A 16,639-nucleotide genomic window follows, 5' to 3' on the forward strand; every position below is an offset into this window, starting at 1 on the left:
ATTCTGGCAGAAGTAGCTTGAATACCCTGCTGGAAGAAAGAGAAAGGAATAAGGATGCGTTGTTTTCTAAATTTAACAATCGTATAACCGCTTTGAAAAGAAGATGAAATGGGCAGGCATTGCGAACACAATAACTGCTGTTAGCGAAGGGATCACAAAACTTAAAAAGCTGTTGGATATCCTCTTCATGCGATATTTCAATATCAGTTCCTGATCAGAAAGCATATCAGACACGCTGCGCACACATCTTCTATTGAGATTTCTTTGAGCCGATTCTCTCTGTCGCTGCAATTGTCTCTGTCTATGTGCTAAATGCACAGCAAGCACCAGAGCAGAAATGTTTCTCAAAATGCAACACAGGAAATGACTGTGATCCACCGGTCGTATTTATACACCAGGTAAATTGGCGTCGGTAAAATACAACAGGTAATACGATCGAATCCTGTGAGCAACGTTATAGAAACGGTACTGATATCGTATATTCTGTTCCCGACGTCGTAAGAACACGATACGACAGCGTATGTGCATATATAAACTAGCCCCAGAACCACACTTATTTTTTATTTGTCCTGAACCGATGCTCTCTGTCGTTATAAATATTTACGTTTGTACCTTACATTTTTTTCTGAAGGTTCAAAACGCAATCTTAAGTGCATATAGAAACGAGCCGCAGTGCCTTTATTGCAGATGTTTAGAGGAGACAAACAGGCTCGTCATCTCCTACAAAATAGGTAAATAGCTATTCAACTGCACGCAATCTCCGTTCAGTTTACAATACCAGGCAGTTTCCTCTTTCATTGAAATCACAATTAGATTTATTGCCCAGAGTACAAGAGTACCTGGGGTGTCACCACAAAACCCACTGGCAATATTTTGTTTGTATTTGTGGATTTGGAGAATGTTAAATTCATTGTATGTATTAAAATAAAGTGTAGTATTGAGGCATATTTTTGATATTGAAGGTGTACAGGCGAATAACATTCAATAAACTCAATTATGGAATTGGGGGACAAAAACACAGCTGTAAAAATAATTTTTAATTTGTATTGAGAAAATTGAACGGTACGCGTGATTTCCCATTAGTTTATATTTTGCAAGGCTGTGTATTATTATCAGCTCTCTGGTGTTCGTGCGTAAAATATTTGTGATACATTTTTTACCCGTAATTTTACGCATTTGTACATTCGTATTTATATGCTTTTTTGACACTTAGCTTTACTACATGGCAATAAACAGTGTAATTTAATCCACAATATGAGACGAGCGGAACCCTTTCATCTTTTCAAAGAATCTTCGGAATAAAATGTGACGTGTCGGTCTAATTGTTTTCCAATTCAAATCACACGTTTTTCTTTCCATTTAACAGTTACATCATTTGTGACCCTATTATGAACGCCGCATTAAAATAGTTATTTGTATTTATTATTGTAACTGTCAATTTGTTTCCTTTAATAGACTTGTGAAGCATGTATTATAATATAATAATATACATACCACATTACTGTATTTGTTTCCTTGTAGGTTACCAAAACTATAGAAACTACGAGTACAAAACATTTGTGTCAATGTGTCCGAACCGTTTGAATAACGTATGCGTCACGCTTTGTTTTGTTTTCCAGTTTTAGTCTCTGCTGTAAATTCTGTATCTGATTATAGGCCAGCAGCACTGTATGTGTGTGTGTGTGTGTGTGTGTGTGTGTGTGTGTGTGTGTGTGTGTGTGTGTGTGTGTATAATTCTCAGTAAAGAAGAGCGGGTCCTATTTGTTGGCGGTTGGTTTATATATATATATATATATATATATATATATATATATATATATATATATATATATATATATATATATATATATATATGTATATATATATATATATATATATATATACATATATATATATATATATATATATATATATATATTCCGTAGTGAAGATAAAATTGTAACTGGAAACGTATTAGGAATATAAAAACAATGAATATCACATTGAAATCGTGAGTTCAAACATTGGAACTAGATCGTACCTGTTGATGCATCTTTAATACAGGGTAGGGTATTTGTTAATGTGATGATAAATCGTGTGTGCCTGTACAGTTTAAATGGTAGATTTCAATTGTGAAATAACAGAAGTTACATTCATTTGCTCTTGTATATATGAGCAGGGTTGTTACATCTAAATATTAGTCAGCCTGCTGCTATGAAATATGTTTTAATAACAAGTGTATCCAAGGTCTATTCGTTTTGGAAATGTGAAAAGGAATTCCGCGTCCATTTCAAAGTCTATACCATATATTCAAACTCGCATCTGAACACAATTCATTTTTGCAGTCTCTCAGTAAACCTGAATGTATTTCTAACGTCCATATTAAACGATTTCACAAAATAATTGAACACCAGGACAGCCGCAAAATTGAACTGACCACAAACAAAAGAAAACAAAACAAACAAAAAAAGGAAACAGTCGTTTATTGAAAATATATTTAATAAGACAAAAAAAAGGTGTCAAAACAGGTAGGCATATGATACTACGACTACTAGTATCTCTCTCTCTCTCTCTCTCTCTCTCTCTCTCTCTCTCTCTCTCTCTCTCTCTCTATATATATATATATATATATATATTTGTTTATTTAGCAGACGCCTTTATCCAAGGCGATTTACATAGACTAGGGTGTGTGAACTATGCATCAGCTGCAGAGTCACTTACAACTACGTCTCACCAGAAAGACGGAGCACAAGGAGGTTAAGTGACTTGCTGAGGGTCACACAATGAGTCAGTGGCTGAGGTGGGATTTGAACCAGGGACCTCCTGGTTACTAGCCATTTTCTTTAACCACTGATCCACACAGCCTCCTACACAACAAAATAATACACAACAAAAAGGTGAGTACACGTTTATACACTACATTTTCAACAAATAGTATGTGTTTTATTGCTTCGATTTTAAGTTATTCTTTAAAAAAAAAAACTCTGATGGATTGATTAATGATGACATAAAATAGTGCCTTAGAAGTTCCTTTACACGTCTGAGATTGAGTCTCTTCTGGTCATGATTAAAACAAACTTCACTGTACATATCAAGTAATAATATCCCATTGCATAAAAGCATATGACTTTGCTGTAAAAGATTATGACTGGAGAACATTGACCCTTTAAAAGTGCGGACTGATTTATACTTTATTGTTCCGCTGGTGGGATCACGTGAGGGATCATACCCAATAGAATGGCAGGCAACGTTCAACTTATTAGCTGACTGTAGTTCTTTGTGAGGCCAAGTTGCTACTTGAAATCTACAGTTTCTTATTTACTGAGGATAGCGCGATCTGTGTGTTTTTGCAATGTCGACTTTAGGGACTCTTGCCAATTATTATGTAGACTCTCTTATAATCCACGAGGGCGAGGATCTCTCACAGTCCAGATATCCCTCTGGTCCAGTGGTTCAACAGGCAAGGCAACCAGCTTTGGCTGAGCACACTGAACTGACACCATGTAGTTTCCAGCCTAAACCCTGTGTATTCAGCACAACCTGGAGCCCCGTTCACACTCAGCCACCCAGCAATGCTTCCACGGTGTATCACCCGTACGCGCACCACCAGGCTCCGGCTGGAGAAACCGATGGAAGGTGTATGCGTTCTTGGTTACTGGAGCCAATGCCCGGAGCTTTGCCTTTCCCCGGATTAACACCAAACAGCCACTACGACATTAAACCCGAGCCTCTGAGCAGGAGAGGTGACTGCACCACGTTTGACAAAGACACTTTTTTATTGTCTGAATATCCTGGTGTGTCTTCGTCAGGAAAGCAGGAAAAACATTCCAGTGAAATAACGTTTCCCGACAATAACGTTGTTGAAGACAAAACAGAAATAGATCCAAGTAAGTCTATCTTGTTGAGCGTTCTTTCTGCAAATCAATATTCAATATTTTATAAATAGTCTGTGATAAAATAAATACATCACTAAATAAATACATAAATAAATGCATAAGTAAATACAAAAATAAATATAAGCCGTGTTAAATAGGGTCAATGAAATCGTCCTTTCAATACATTTGTAAATGCAAAAAGTAAAATAAAATCTGATAAATTAATACAATAATAAAATAAATAAAGATGCAAGCAAGATGCAAATGCTGGGATGGCATGCAGAAACAAACATTGAAAATGTGTCTGATGTACTATAATGGTGCACTAGCTTTTACTTTGTGCAACTCTACCTTTATAATTAGAACATATTGAAAACGTATTTCATAACTTTAGCCATGATCGTGTTAGTATATTTATTTATTGTATGTATTTGTTTATTTATCTATTAAATAACCAATGGGATTACAATGTCGCCTGAAATATTATATATTTCCCTGTGCAATGGTTAATGCTTATTTTCCTTGAAATGGTTAATATCAATATACAGGCAATAATTATATAAAGTTTTTTTTTTTTTTTAATATATTTTTTTAACCTTTTTCAGATAATCCTGCTGCCAACTGGCTCCATGCAAGCTCGACAAGAAAAAAGCGCTGTCCGTACACTAAACACCAGACGTTAGAGTTGGAAAAGGAGTTTTTGTTTAACATGTATCTCACCAGAGACCGCAGATACGAAGTGGCAAGACAGTTAAGTCTTACCGAAAGACAAGTTAAGATCTGGTTTCAAAACAGGAGGATGAAGATGAAGAAAAACAATAAAGATCAGCCGAAGGACGACTGATATTAGTCGAGTTGTTGCTACAAAACATGCGAACCATGCAGGCCTCGTTGAACAAGTGCATAGCATATCATTTCATGACATCAGCACAACTTTCCTTATTTGCTAATATTAAAATATTACGTCACTGGCTTTCATAAAGCACAGGGAATTCACAAGGCGTTTGTATAAAGGCTTAGGAGTTTAGTCGATTTACAAGTTAAATATTCTTTACATGAAAACTACCTTTTACTGCACACTTTGGTAATGGGCTGTTCAGTTCGATATGTGTACCGTAGTGAATTGTATTTGTTTTCATGCAGCAGACCCACCTGCTCCTATACTTGAAAACGTTATCTTAGTGTGTTAGCGTTGTTTGTGTGACTGGACATTTGTGTTCTGGTGTTGAGCCAGTTGTGATTGTGGAAACTAGATCTCTATTTAACTCAGGTTGGAAATGAGAAAAGAGCCCTTGAAACTATACTATTGTAAATAAGAATACGTGGTTGTTATAAATAAAACTAGTAAACGTATTACAAGTAATGAGATGTATTAACAAATGTATGGGGTGCATGTTATCAGACCTATTTAAAATAATGTATTTAATTGAATGCAGAATAACCTGATATTATGTCTCTTACAAAGGATAAAATGGAACAAAGCCTTTGATATTATTTATGTAACACGGAACAAATGTTAGATGTTTTTGACTACCTATATGTAATTTAATAGAACTACCTTATTCATGTAAAAAATAAGAATAAAATAGTTTTACGGCTTACATAGATTTAATGTTTTAATCATGACGGTATTGAAAATGGCAGAATGTTTTGACGTGCGTGTATATATGAAACCACTTTTCAAACTAAGAGACATTTCTTTTGTAAGACAACACTGTATACATTCTAGAAAGATTACCTCGTGGCCTGTTGACCAAACGTTTATGTTTTCCAATGTAGTTCCGTTTGTATTTTAATAAAAGGGCATGTCTTCCCAAAATGTCCATGGATATTTATTTAATAAGCGTTATAAATCACAGTTATGTTCCGGTGTTCCTCGGTTGCTTCTCGATCATTTCTTGAAATTACATTATGTAACACAAAAATGGTACAAAAAAGATAAAAAAAATAACTACTACTACTACTACTATTACTACTATTACTACTACAGCCACTTTGACCGGTTCTTCAGTTAAATTACTTAAGGCTCATTCCTCTTAGCACCCTTGAAAAGGGTGCTATGTAGAATGTTTTTCCAGCTGTCCTTTGACAGCTGGTGTAGTTCCCATTTTATGTGCCTTAAATAGGACTACTACTACTACTACTACTACTACTACTACTACTACTACTACTACTACTACTACTACTACTAATAATAATAATATTAATAATAATAATAATAATAATAATAATAATAATAATAATAATAATAATAATAATAATAATGTGTGTTTAAAATGATAGCAATAGTTAAATTGTCACGCTTAAACAAATAAACAAACACACAAAGTAAACAGAGGGTCTTACAACCTTACCTACGGTAACTTTGACTGCCATTCAGATTTGGGCAGAAAGAAAAAGTGTTCAGGAATTGTAAAGATTCCAATCGTTAAGAGACATCGCAGACTGTTCTCTTGGTAGCAGGACAGGCAAGCCTAAGCAGATAGCTGCGAGTCTTGGCAGAGGGTGCTGTTAGTCCTACACTGCAATTAAATAAAATTGCCGCTGTAACCGTTTATGGGGTGCAAAATGCTCTAGGGTCAAAAGACCTGGAGTGCAAACACGGATTGAAATTACGTCCAATTTGAGATTTAAATTAAGAGTAACTTAAAAGAATATAAGAAATTATTTAATGCCATTTAATTCGGTCTGAAACTGGCCCTATTGTCATGACTCGCCCTCTGTTGCAGACGGAAGATACTTCAAAGACTTGTACAGAGACTTGTGCAATAAAACGAAGGGTCTGGAATACTGTCTGGAAATACACTTTTAATTAGTTTACAGCTGTCCAGCTACAGCTAGGTTGTTTCCAGAATAGACCATCCATTTGTTGTTTTCTGCGGGTTTAGACAAAAGGCCGGCGGAAATACCTTTTTTTATTGGCCGCTTTCCAGATGGGCCCTAGAGATATCCTCTGTCTTTGTTGTAACTCCACCAAAAGCAATTGAAGCGGTTATCCATTTCGCCATGAGATTTTTTTCACACAGATGTTTTTATATGTGCAAATAGTTTTGTTTAAATACAAATGTTACATTTTTTGGAGACCATGCTCTTTACTGAGGTTGTAAAGCCAACGCCGGTTTAGGCATTTGATATGCCTTGCTATTACCGCATAGGAACGGTAGATGGCAGCATTATTCCACCAAAATATTGTGAACCTCTTAAAAAATGTATGTGTAGACCCGAGAGGGGCTCTGGTTCTTTTTTTTATCGGGATGGGAACAGCCAGGCAGAATACCAGAAGGAAAATAAACTAGACCACACTATTATGCCGGGCAATGAGTATCGTTTTATTAAATACAGGTGGTAAACGATACTTAACAAACAGGGCAGATCTAAAATACACATTCTCGGCAAGCGATTTGCACTGCCCGTTAATTAAGCAATAACTAAATACAGAACTACAATTTAAAACTAAAGGGCAGTGCGGCTCAATACCTGCACGGAGACGGGGCTCACAAAAACAACAGCAATAAAACCAACACAGCCCGTCTCCAGCACTCCTCCAACTAGTTTAAAAACACATGACAGAAAGGAGACCAAAAACGCTTTTTTTTAGGAGGCCTGTGCGTTTGTTAAGAAACAAGTAATCCGGTTGGCAATTCCTTCTCAAAATAAGAAACATATGTGTTTTTATTACATTCATCTTGTAATAAAACAATTTGAAGCAGGACCAAAACGTCAGCAATGAAATATTGTATTGATGGAACTCAACTCGAGGAACTAACATACATGTATTAGAAAAATGCAACATTTGAGTTATTACTGTTAAATAAGGCAACTTGGAGCGTACTTGATAATAGGACAGATCTAAACATAATCTAAATGCGAATTATAGAGTTCACATTTGTTTAATATTTTATTAAGGGTTCATTGTGCTGGCGCGGCGACAACCCTCCCATGTGTTGATTTATTTGCGTTAGCTTGTTTTTAGTTTGTTTATGTTTGTAGTTAAGTGTGTAGGCCCTAGACTTCTTTACAGACTTCTCAAAATAATGTGCTAATGCATGCGTCACCTTCCCGATTTCGCTTTCTAAAAGTACATATCATTTGTATTATCAGTTAAGCATACTATTTTCTTATATATAATATTTATATAATATAGACTGTATTCAGAATATTAAGAAGCACATTAAACGATTAGCCTCTTTAACAATTTATCAATTATATTTTGATTCTCGGTATAAGTATATCCCCGGTTCCTATAACTAGCACTGGTAATTTTGCAGTAAAGGAGAGTATATACAATTATTAAGTTACTGACATGCATTTTAAAATGAAAAAAAAAATCACAGAATGACAACATACAATCCAAGTTTAAAAATAGCTTATAGCTGTTGTTGGGTGTTAAAATATTTTCCATATCTCTTTTTCCATTTTATATATTTCAATTTTGAAATGGAATGTAAACGCTGGGATTATTATATAGATCAAAAAATATATTTGTCAAAACCGAAGCAAACTGTTAGCTTAACTTTATTCAAACAAACATACAAACAAAAATGAATAACAGATTTTCATGAGAATGTTTCATAGAGAGACATTCAATGAATTGGAACTGGTTGGACATGAAAAGGTTTATGTTTTTATTTTTCTGAAAAATATGTTCTAGATTATATATATACACACACACACCCACACACACACACATAAACAGTCTTTATTTCCTGCATTAACCCCTCTCAGAATCACATATAGGCTGCAAGTTAAATAGACCTGATGAAAACTTCCTGTTATTTGAATTATAACCCCATGCATTGAATAAATAGAGTACTTACTAAGAATACTTATTGTAACCCTGGAAGTACGGTATTGATGAATAAAAAAATAGCTTTTCGTCAAATTTTCTCAGGAAAATATAGACCTATAGCAAGTTAAAACCACTACGAAAAGTCTTTGTCTTCTGGTGCAACACTTGCACATTTTTACACACACAAACAACACGTGATGCAAACAGTACTTTTAATCATCAGCCGCAAACGAGAAAGACTCGAAAGTCTCAGCAGCCGTACTGGTTTGCTGGGGTCGCTAAAGGAATGTATTTGCTCTCATTAATGTTTATGATGTGCTATATAGCTGGGTGGGGAAAGCATTTATTCAGTTGTTCCTCTATACGGTTCACGATTAGACCGTGAAAAGAAGAGAGCTTCACTGAAAACCAATGCATTTGGCTGCTGGGAATTTCATGATATTTAAAACCACAGCATACTGAGGATCAGTATGAAAAAAAAAAACGTGTGAAAACCCATGAACCGAGCAAGGTATTTACGTCTTTTGCAATTAAAGTTGAGGTTCCTAACATTGTAAAATGAAATAGGAGTCATCACCAGTACTGTTACTGAAGTGGGTTCAAAAAGCACGCTCTACATAGTGTTAGGAATTAACATTATATTATATTATATTATATTATATTATATTATATTATATTATATTATATTATATTATATTATGTGTAAGGGATTTTCATGGTGTGTTCTGTGCTGTTTCATATTTAGATGAAAGTTGCATGGAAATCTGAAATAAATGACCGTTATAGAATTGCCTTGTATTGCAATTTATACATTTTAGCCTCAAAAGAGTATCTTAATTTTATCACAAAAATACACGTCGTGGTAGAAATTTAAAATATGCTTTAAAATACTAAAATGGTCCTGTTGGTGTCTATAAAACCTGAGTATGCCCTTTTTTATTAAAGGATGAATTACTGCTGTGAATTTCACATTTCATAATGTGAAACGCGTGCACACTGTATTTTCAAGAAGATTGGAACAAGCACTACAGGGTCTTCACATTCATTCTTGCATTCATATAATATCGGGTATAATGCCCATACATTTTTTGTGTTAAGATCTTTAGTTTTTTTTTTAAGGACACTAGATAAGATAATGACTGGGCACTATATGACCTACTCTTTATTTAGATATACAACTTACACTGGAAATAATGTACACGTTTTATAACGTACACGCGCCTACACTTCACTTTTTTTTATTATTAATTTGCCCTCCCTGTTATAATCTCCTCCAGTGGTTTTGTAGGTAACCATTGGATGCTATAGTCACAAGGATATGTCACGTGAACAAACTAGCTTAGTCCTGAGGAAAATGGGGTATGGTGTAAATCTGGGGTGTAATGCTGTCATTTATCACGCTAACTCGTAAAAACGACAACGAAGATTCCCGGCCAAAATTATGAGTTCTTCTTACTATGTCAATTCTCTTTTTAGCAAATATACTGCGGGGACTTCCCTTTTTCAAAACGTAGACCCGATTTCTTCCTCTTTCGCATCCAGCTCTCAGAGATCCGGTTATGGACCGGGGACTGGTGCTTTTTCTTCCTCCTTGTCTGGGCTGTACAATGTGAACAATGCAATCTACCAGAACCATTCTGTGTTCACGTCTGGGTATAACCTAGGCTCAGAAGCCTACAACCTCCACTGCAACTCCCTCGACCAGAACATTCCTGTTCTGTACAATGAGGCGAGCAAATCCAATTGCGAAAGAACGGATCCTGCTACCCTCAACCCCCGATGTGAAGGACATTTCCAGATGTATCCGTGGATGAGAACTTCAGGTATGATCAATGGATTAAGAGCAGTCTGTAAATGCACATTCTCCTCGACAATCATGGAGGGTATAGGCTTTATGGTTTTCATTATTGCCGAGCTGCTTTTAACTTGAAAGCCCGTGGCATTGTATGTAAATGAGTATCATAAAACTTTTATTGCGCATGTAATGAGTCCCATCCTCGTAAATGCATTTCACTTCCGTTGCTTTAAAGTTCAGTGCTATATGGTTTGTTTATACATGTTCTTGTAAAAGCCCCTTTTCTTATTTTCAATGAAAGCCCCCAAATTAGCACAATAAATAAATAAATAAATACATAAATAAATAAATAAATAAATAATACAAATATATTCTTGTTTAAGTGTCGCTTCTCTGTTTGTGACTGACTTGCTCAAATGAGTGTGTTTGATTTAATTTGATCCGGCTTTTACACAAAGATTTAAGAGTGAGAATATTGATCTTTCACCTAAAAAGAAATACATAAAACGATGCATTTGGATATAGTCAAGCAGCCTACCTTTTTAAAATTTCGATTTGTTTTCTTTAAGCTTTTTATTTCAGAAAAGAATAATGCACGTTATGGTTAATTTGATACGAATGTTTTGCTTTTAAAAATTATTTTTATTTCAGGTGGTGATAGAAAGCGTGGGAGACAGACTTACACTCGGTACCAGACACTGGAGCTCGAGAAAGAGTTCCACTTCAGCCGCTATCTGACTCGCAGGAGGCGGGTTGAGATCGCACATTCCCTGTGCCTCACAGAGAGGCAAATCAAAATCTGGTTTCAGAACAGAAGGATGAAATGGAAGAAAGAACACAAGGATAAGAACCTAAACCCCAGCACAGCAACGACAGCAACAACTGAAGTGAAAGACGAAAAAGAGGAGGAATCATTAAAAAAAAAACCAATCGTATCTAAATAATAATAAACAAATGATGTTATAAAAAAAAATAAAAATACATGAACGGGCAGATTTCTAAAGAATTGCTTTTAACAGACAAACTAAACGTGATTGAATAAGTTGCCTAATTGTTAGAAAAGGCTCATAAATGTTTTATTTTGTTGTGTGTGTGTGTGTGTGTGTGTGTGTGTGTGTGTGAGGTGGAGTTTATGACTGCGGTAAAAAGCAATGTTATTACCTGGACACAATATGCAGGCCCAAATGTCTGATATATAACATGTCATAGTTCTAGACAGGCTTTATATTAAAACAAAAAACATATTTTTAAATAATGTTTTATTAATTCATTTTGAAAATAATTTGAAAAATGTCTGTAGAATAAGAATTTTGCATCTAGGCCGAGAGAGGATGGCACTAAATGAATCTACCTATTGCTTAAGTATAGTCTTCAGGTTTCTGTGTGTGTATTAACGCAAACCCTACCTATTCTGGTAATTCAGAAAAACAAACGTTTGGGCAATATGTTTACACTTCCAGTTCAGTAACATTCCGAAACTGCCTTTGTTAATCAGAGAAGCTACCTACTTTCTTTAGAACATTGTATGTATCTAGTATCGTATCCATGCAGAAGCAATTCATACTTATAAAGATGTATTTGTAGTAATTATGCACTATATTATAACAATAGACTGCACAAGAAAACGTTCTGCTGCATGTAGCTTTAATTTGCACACAATTTTAACAAACTTTAGAAAATATTTCATTTTTGTTATATTTCATTTAGCGTCAGGCAAAATATTATGTTTTCGATGTGTCTGTTTAATACATAAATTATTATAGTAATATATTGGGATGCAGCGTTTCAAAGTATATATTTTTTATGTTGCGTAGTTTTCTTGTTAAGTGTAATAATGTAGTATTAAACGTTTCGACAAAATGCATATTCGTGTTTTCATGTCGTTACGGAGCAGTAAGCAGGTTGTTATATAGTTACTGTTACCCGTGTGAGGTCAATATATTAAAAATTGAATTTGCTAATGGCGTGTTTATCTATTTGTTGTTGCATGCATATCGGAACTGTAGCGAAAGAAACATTTGTAAAACGTCACTATTTCATGTGTCTATAGTTTTAGTTTTATTTAATAATATTCTTTGTGAAGCGTATTGTAAAACACACAAAGAGCGCATACTCATGCAATATTGTGAAATACAGCATGTCTTCTGATGATGTCGGTTTTTCTGATTGATGTATGATTTTTGTCTATGTCCTGTCTGTGTTTTCACAACACACTGGGAATTGTGTTTGTACCCAATGCTGTACACATTGAATAAATGTTATACCTTGCATTGTCTTTAGTGTTTCACAGTTCATTATATCACAACACACACTCAGTATTTTAATGACCTATTATGATTCTAAACCTAGTATTTGTTTATAATATAGATTATACATGCGCCCCATCCAAAAACAGTGTATTCAAAAAGTATATTTAATACGATGGGTGTTAATTTATAAAATCTTGTAGCCTACAGTTCATTAAAATGATGCTCATCATGTACAGTATTTTCCCCAAGGCACCTTATTACAGTTTTAGCAGTGTCTTAATATTTGCACGGGAATTTCATCAAACAAAATAACATGCTTAATTAACACGCTGAAAATAAAAATGACCTTAAATTATGCATTTAATCAATGAATTACTTAAATGATTAATTAATTGGTTAAATTATTCTTGCTCTTAATATGTATACATAGAAGAGAAATAATTGCCATTAATTGTAATAAGTATATAAAAGTCGTCCCGCTCATAACATCATTGAGAATCTTAAATGAAAATATAGGAATGTTCTCTATTTTAAAATCGGGAGTCGTTTCATTGGTAAGATGGCGCCTATCTATGACTTGCCCCCTCCCCGAGAAGGAAAAAGCCATAAATCCGTTGTTGTTTATGAAAATTTACAACTTTGCAATACAACTTTACGAGTTGTTCGGTATTTCTATTGGCCGTTGACGGTCATGTGGATTGTAACCGTGAACATGAACTTTTTATAATGTCCCTTTGGAGAATAGAGCTGCATTCTTTTGCTTAGCTTCGCCCTGCTTCGGATCGCTCCTGTTCTTTCACCTCTTTTGTGCTTTGTTTTACAACAGTGGACAATGCGGACGGGCTCGCAATTTAAACAGCGTCTCAGTAAAGATCTCTTGGATGGCATTTTCGAATTCCTTCAGTGCAAGGTGCGGCATATTGGATTGAAAGCAGCGGTATATTTCTATATACAACCGGGATAATTTCCTGCTTTCTTTTGCCACAACAAATGAAGAAGATTCGTCTCCACTTCGACCAAAGCCACAGCTGTCAAAGTTGCAACGGTGACAATACACCATACCAAGTAAGAACATCTAATGTTTACGTATATATTCAAATGTTTATTTACTGGGAATTAGTACACACACCCACTTTATTTAAATTATAAGACAACTGTGTTTAACGTTTTGCATTGCAAAGATCATGTGGATTTCATGACTTGAAACTGCCACTATTAATAGTTTGCTGACGTTTAAGCCGATTGAATTGCAACTATGTAAAGGTTATTTATGGAATGGGGAAAGAAATTACCTACAAACTGCCAAATATTTTGTTAACGTGGCTTCTGTATTATATTATTCCTCAAAAAAAGGGAAAGGGAAGGGAAAATAACCGGCCATATTTAAATGTGACATTGTACCCATATATAGCCTATATGGATAGACAGAAAAAGGAAAGCGAGGCAACACTCATTTGAAAATGAAAGACGTGGACTTACCGTGCTCATTTCATACTTATCTGAGTGGAATTAAATCTGCAATGACCGGTAAAGTTAAGTGTACTTAACAACAGCTGTAGTACTTCTCTATGCTATAGTATGAACAGCCCCCTTCGTTTTCTAGCAATTACAAGGGATACCAATAAATGACAAATATACTAGGTTTTAAAAAAGGGGTATTTAAAGTTATGATGTTATATATATTGATATATCTACCTGACAAGACCATAATATCTATCAATGTATCGCTTTTATTTAAGATGGGTCGACAGATAGATAGATAGATAGATAGATTTAACAATGTGTGTGTGTGTGTGTGTGTGTGTGTGTGTGTGTGTGTATATATATATATATATATATATGTATATATGTATATATGTGTATATATATATATATATATATATATATATATATATGTATGTATGTATTATATGTTATGTGAAGTTATGTTATGTGAAGTTTAACATTGCTATGATTAACCTTGTTAATAAAGCAGGAATATTTATCCAGTGATGAAAAGAATAATTTATATAATAATAATTTATATAATAATCTGGACTCTTGACCGGAGGGTTGTGGGTTCAATCCCCGGTGGGGACACTGCTGCTGTACCCTTGAGCAAGGTACTTTACCTAGATTGCTCCAGTAAAAATCCGACTGTATAAATGGGTAATTGTATGTAAAAATAATGTGATATCTTGTAAGTCGCCCTGGATAAGGGCGTCTGCTAAGAAAGAAATTATTATTATTTTATTTTTGCAAAACAAAATCACATTCAGTCCATACACATTGGCTACTGAAAACAAAACAAAAAAAAGCTAAAAAAAAAAAAAAAAAAAGTTTTTAAATGTACAGAATTATTTCCCAGTGATGTTTCGTTTGCTATTTTACTGTGTGAATGCCGTATTGTTGCAATGTCTGCTTCATAAAGTGACATATATTATTAGCGAAACTATTTCTAACTCAATATCTGCATATCTAATGAATTGGTACTTCTCGTTTCTAGCTTCATGTTCGATACCGCCACCTTCTGGTCACAGTGAACAGAGCTGGCTTATTCTTTACAGTAATAGTTTAATGGAATTTGGAATTTAAAGGATGCATATGGTACCAGCAAACGCTCCTTAGGTGGTTGTTGTCACATTGTAGACAATATCTTCTGAAAATCGCTAATACGGCAGCTAATATCATGTTGATATTATTAATGTTGATGGTATTTGCTATTTCCATGTTATTTCTTTTTTCTTTCAGTTTTTGGTTTTCTTGGAATAAGTTATGATTGTAACGCCAGTACGTTATATGTGTAGTTTGCAGGCTAGTTCTAAAACATTGAAAAACAAAATGTTATTACAATTTAAATAATTTTAATCCCTTAGAAATCCAATGTTACTTGAATAGCTTTCTACCAAAAGCGTGTTATTTACTTATCATTTTTTGAAAGGGGCTCCTTAATAGGCCTGTCATTGTTTTATTTATTTATTTATTTTGCATTGGCCTAATATTCTTTATTTTTTAATTGAAGAAATTAGAATAACAAAAACAAAAACAGAGCACATAGACGGAAAACACATTTAATAACACATTATAGTTTCAAAATAAACTTACATTTAACAAAATATTATGTTTGCTATTTTTTTTTGTTATGATTAAATACAATAACAAAAACGCAGCCTATACAATTCTCTTTAACATGCACATTGAATTAACCTGTTAGGTGATCGAACAAAAGACCGTTTAATAAATCAACAGCAGAATTAAACATGACCTACAGCCTACTGCTGTACATTAAAAGGAAGAATCCTATAGGCTATGTTTCTGTGTTTTCGTCTGACGGATTATTAAAACACAGTATTATATATATATATATATATATATATATATATATATATATATATATATATATATATATTCTAATGATGAAATGACGAACAACGTTTAATGTAGGTTGTAATATAAATTAAACAGCATGCCTCGATAATTATATAACATACTATAAAAATACATACATCGTGCCTATTAGATTTTAGTAAACAAATACTGGTCCAGACATTCTACAGCACAATATAGAATTTACCACCTAAAGCGCGAGGCCTCCTGCGCATACTTGTGTACCATCATCTTTTCATGTCTTCAAAATGCATCCATACCTTGAAATAAAACATGGAAATACAAATGAACATCAACAATATGTTAATGGCATTTTTGTCTGTCTGTATGTCTGTATGTTTGCTTTTATGTATGTATGTATTAGAGGGCGGCACGGGTAGAAAATCCGGAACCGGGTACCCGCAGTGAAAAATATGCGGGTACCCGGATCTTTTTCTGGTAATTATTTAAAAAAATAAAAATAATAATCACATATATTAATGTTTTAAGTGCATGAAACATATTTTAATACTATATAGTACACATACATTTAGTCCCTTCACATCTGTAGACTTCTGTAACCTTTTTCAGAAGCATCGAAATAATA

General features: G+C 34.2%; 3 protein-coding genes across 4 annotated transcripts in view; all 3 read left to right on the plus strand.

The window, feature by feature from the left end:
- The first annotated feature begins 3,041 nt into the window (after positions 1-3,041).
- On the plus strand, positions 3,042-5,666 carry LOC117399498 (homeobox protein Hox-A9-like). The gene is made up of 2 exons (XM_033998726.2): positions 3,042-3,866; positions 4,460-5,666. The coding sequence occupies exons 1-2, from the start codon at positions 3,332-3,334 to the stop codon at positions 4,696-4,698; spliced, it is 774 nt and encodes a 257-aa protein (XP_033854617.1). The 5' UTR covers positions 3,042-3,331; the 3' UTR covers positions 4,699-5,666.
- Positions 5,667-9,964: 4,298 nt separating this feature from the next.
- Positions 9,965-12,706, plus strand: LOC117399500 (homeobox protein Hox-A7-like). Its single transcript, XM_033998727.3, has 2 exons — positions 9,965-10,466; positions 11,090-12,706. The coding sequence occupies exons 1-2, from the start codon at positions 10,085-10,087 to the stop codon at positions 11,380-11,382; spliced, it is 675 nt and encodes a 224-aa protein (XP_033854618.3). The 5' UTR covers positions 9,965-10,084; the 3' UTR covers positions 11,383-12,706.
- Positions 12,707-13,457: 751 nt separating this feature from the next.
- LOC117400605 (homeobox protein Hox-A3-like) overlaps positions 13,458-16,639 on the plus strand; it is a 36,758-nt gene continuing 33,576 nt past the window's right edge. For both annotated transcript variants that reach the window (XM_034000801.3, XM_059021721.1), the window contains exon 1: positions 13,458-13,752. The gene's annotated coding sequence lies outside the window, so the exon portion shown is untranslated. The remainder of the gene's footprint in view (positions 13,753-16,639) is intronic.

The sequence above is a fragment of the Acipenser ruthenus genome, chromosome 4, assembly GCF_902713425.1.
Source record: "Acipenser ruthenus chromosome 4, fAciRut3.2 maternal haplotype, whole genome shotgun sequence".
Lineage (NCBI taxonomy): Eukaryota > Metazoa > Chordata > Actinopteri > Acipenseriformes > Acipenseridae > Acipenser > Acipenser ruthenus.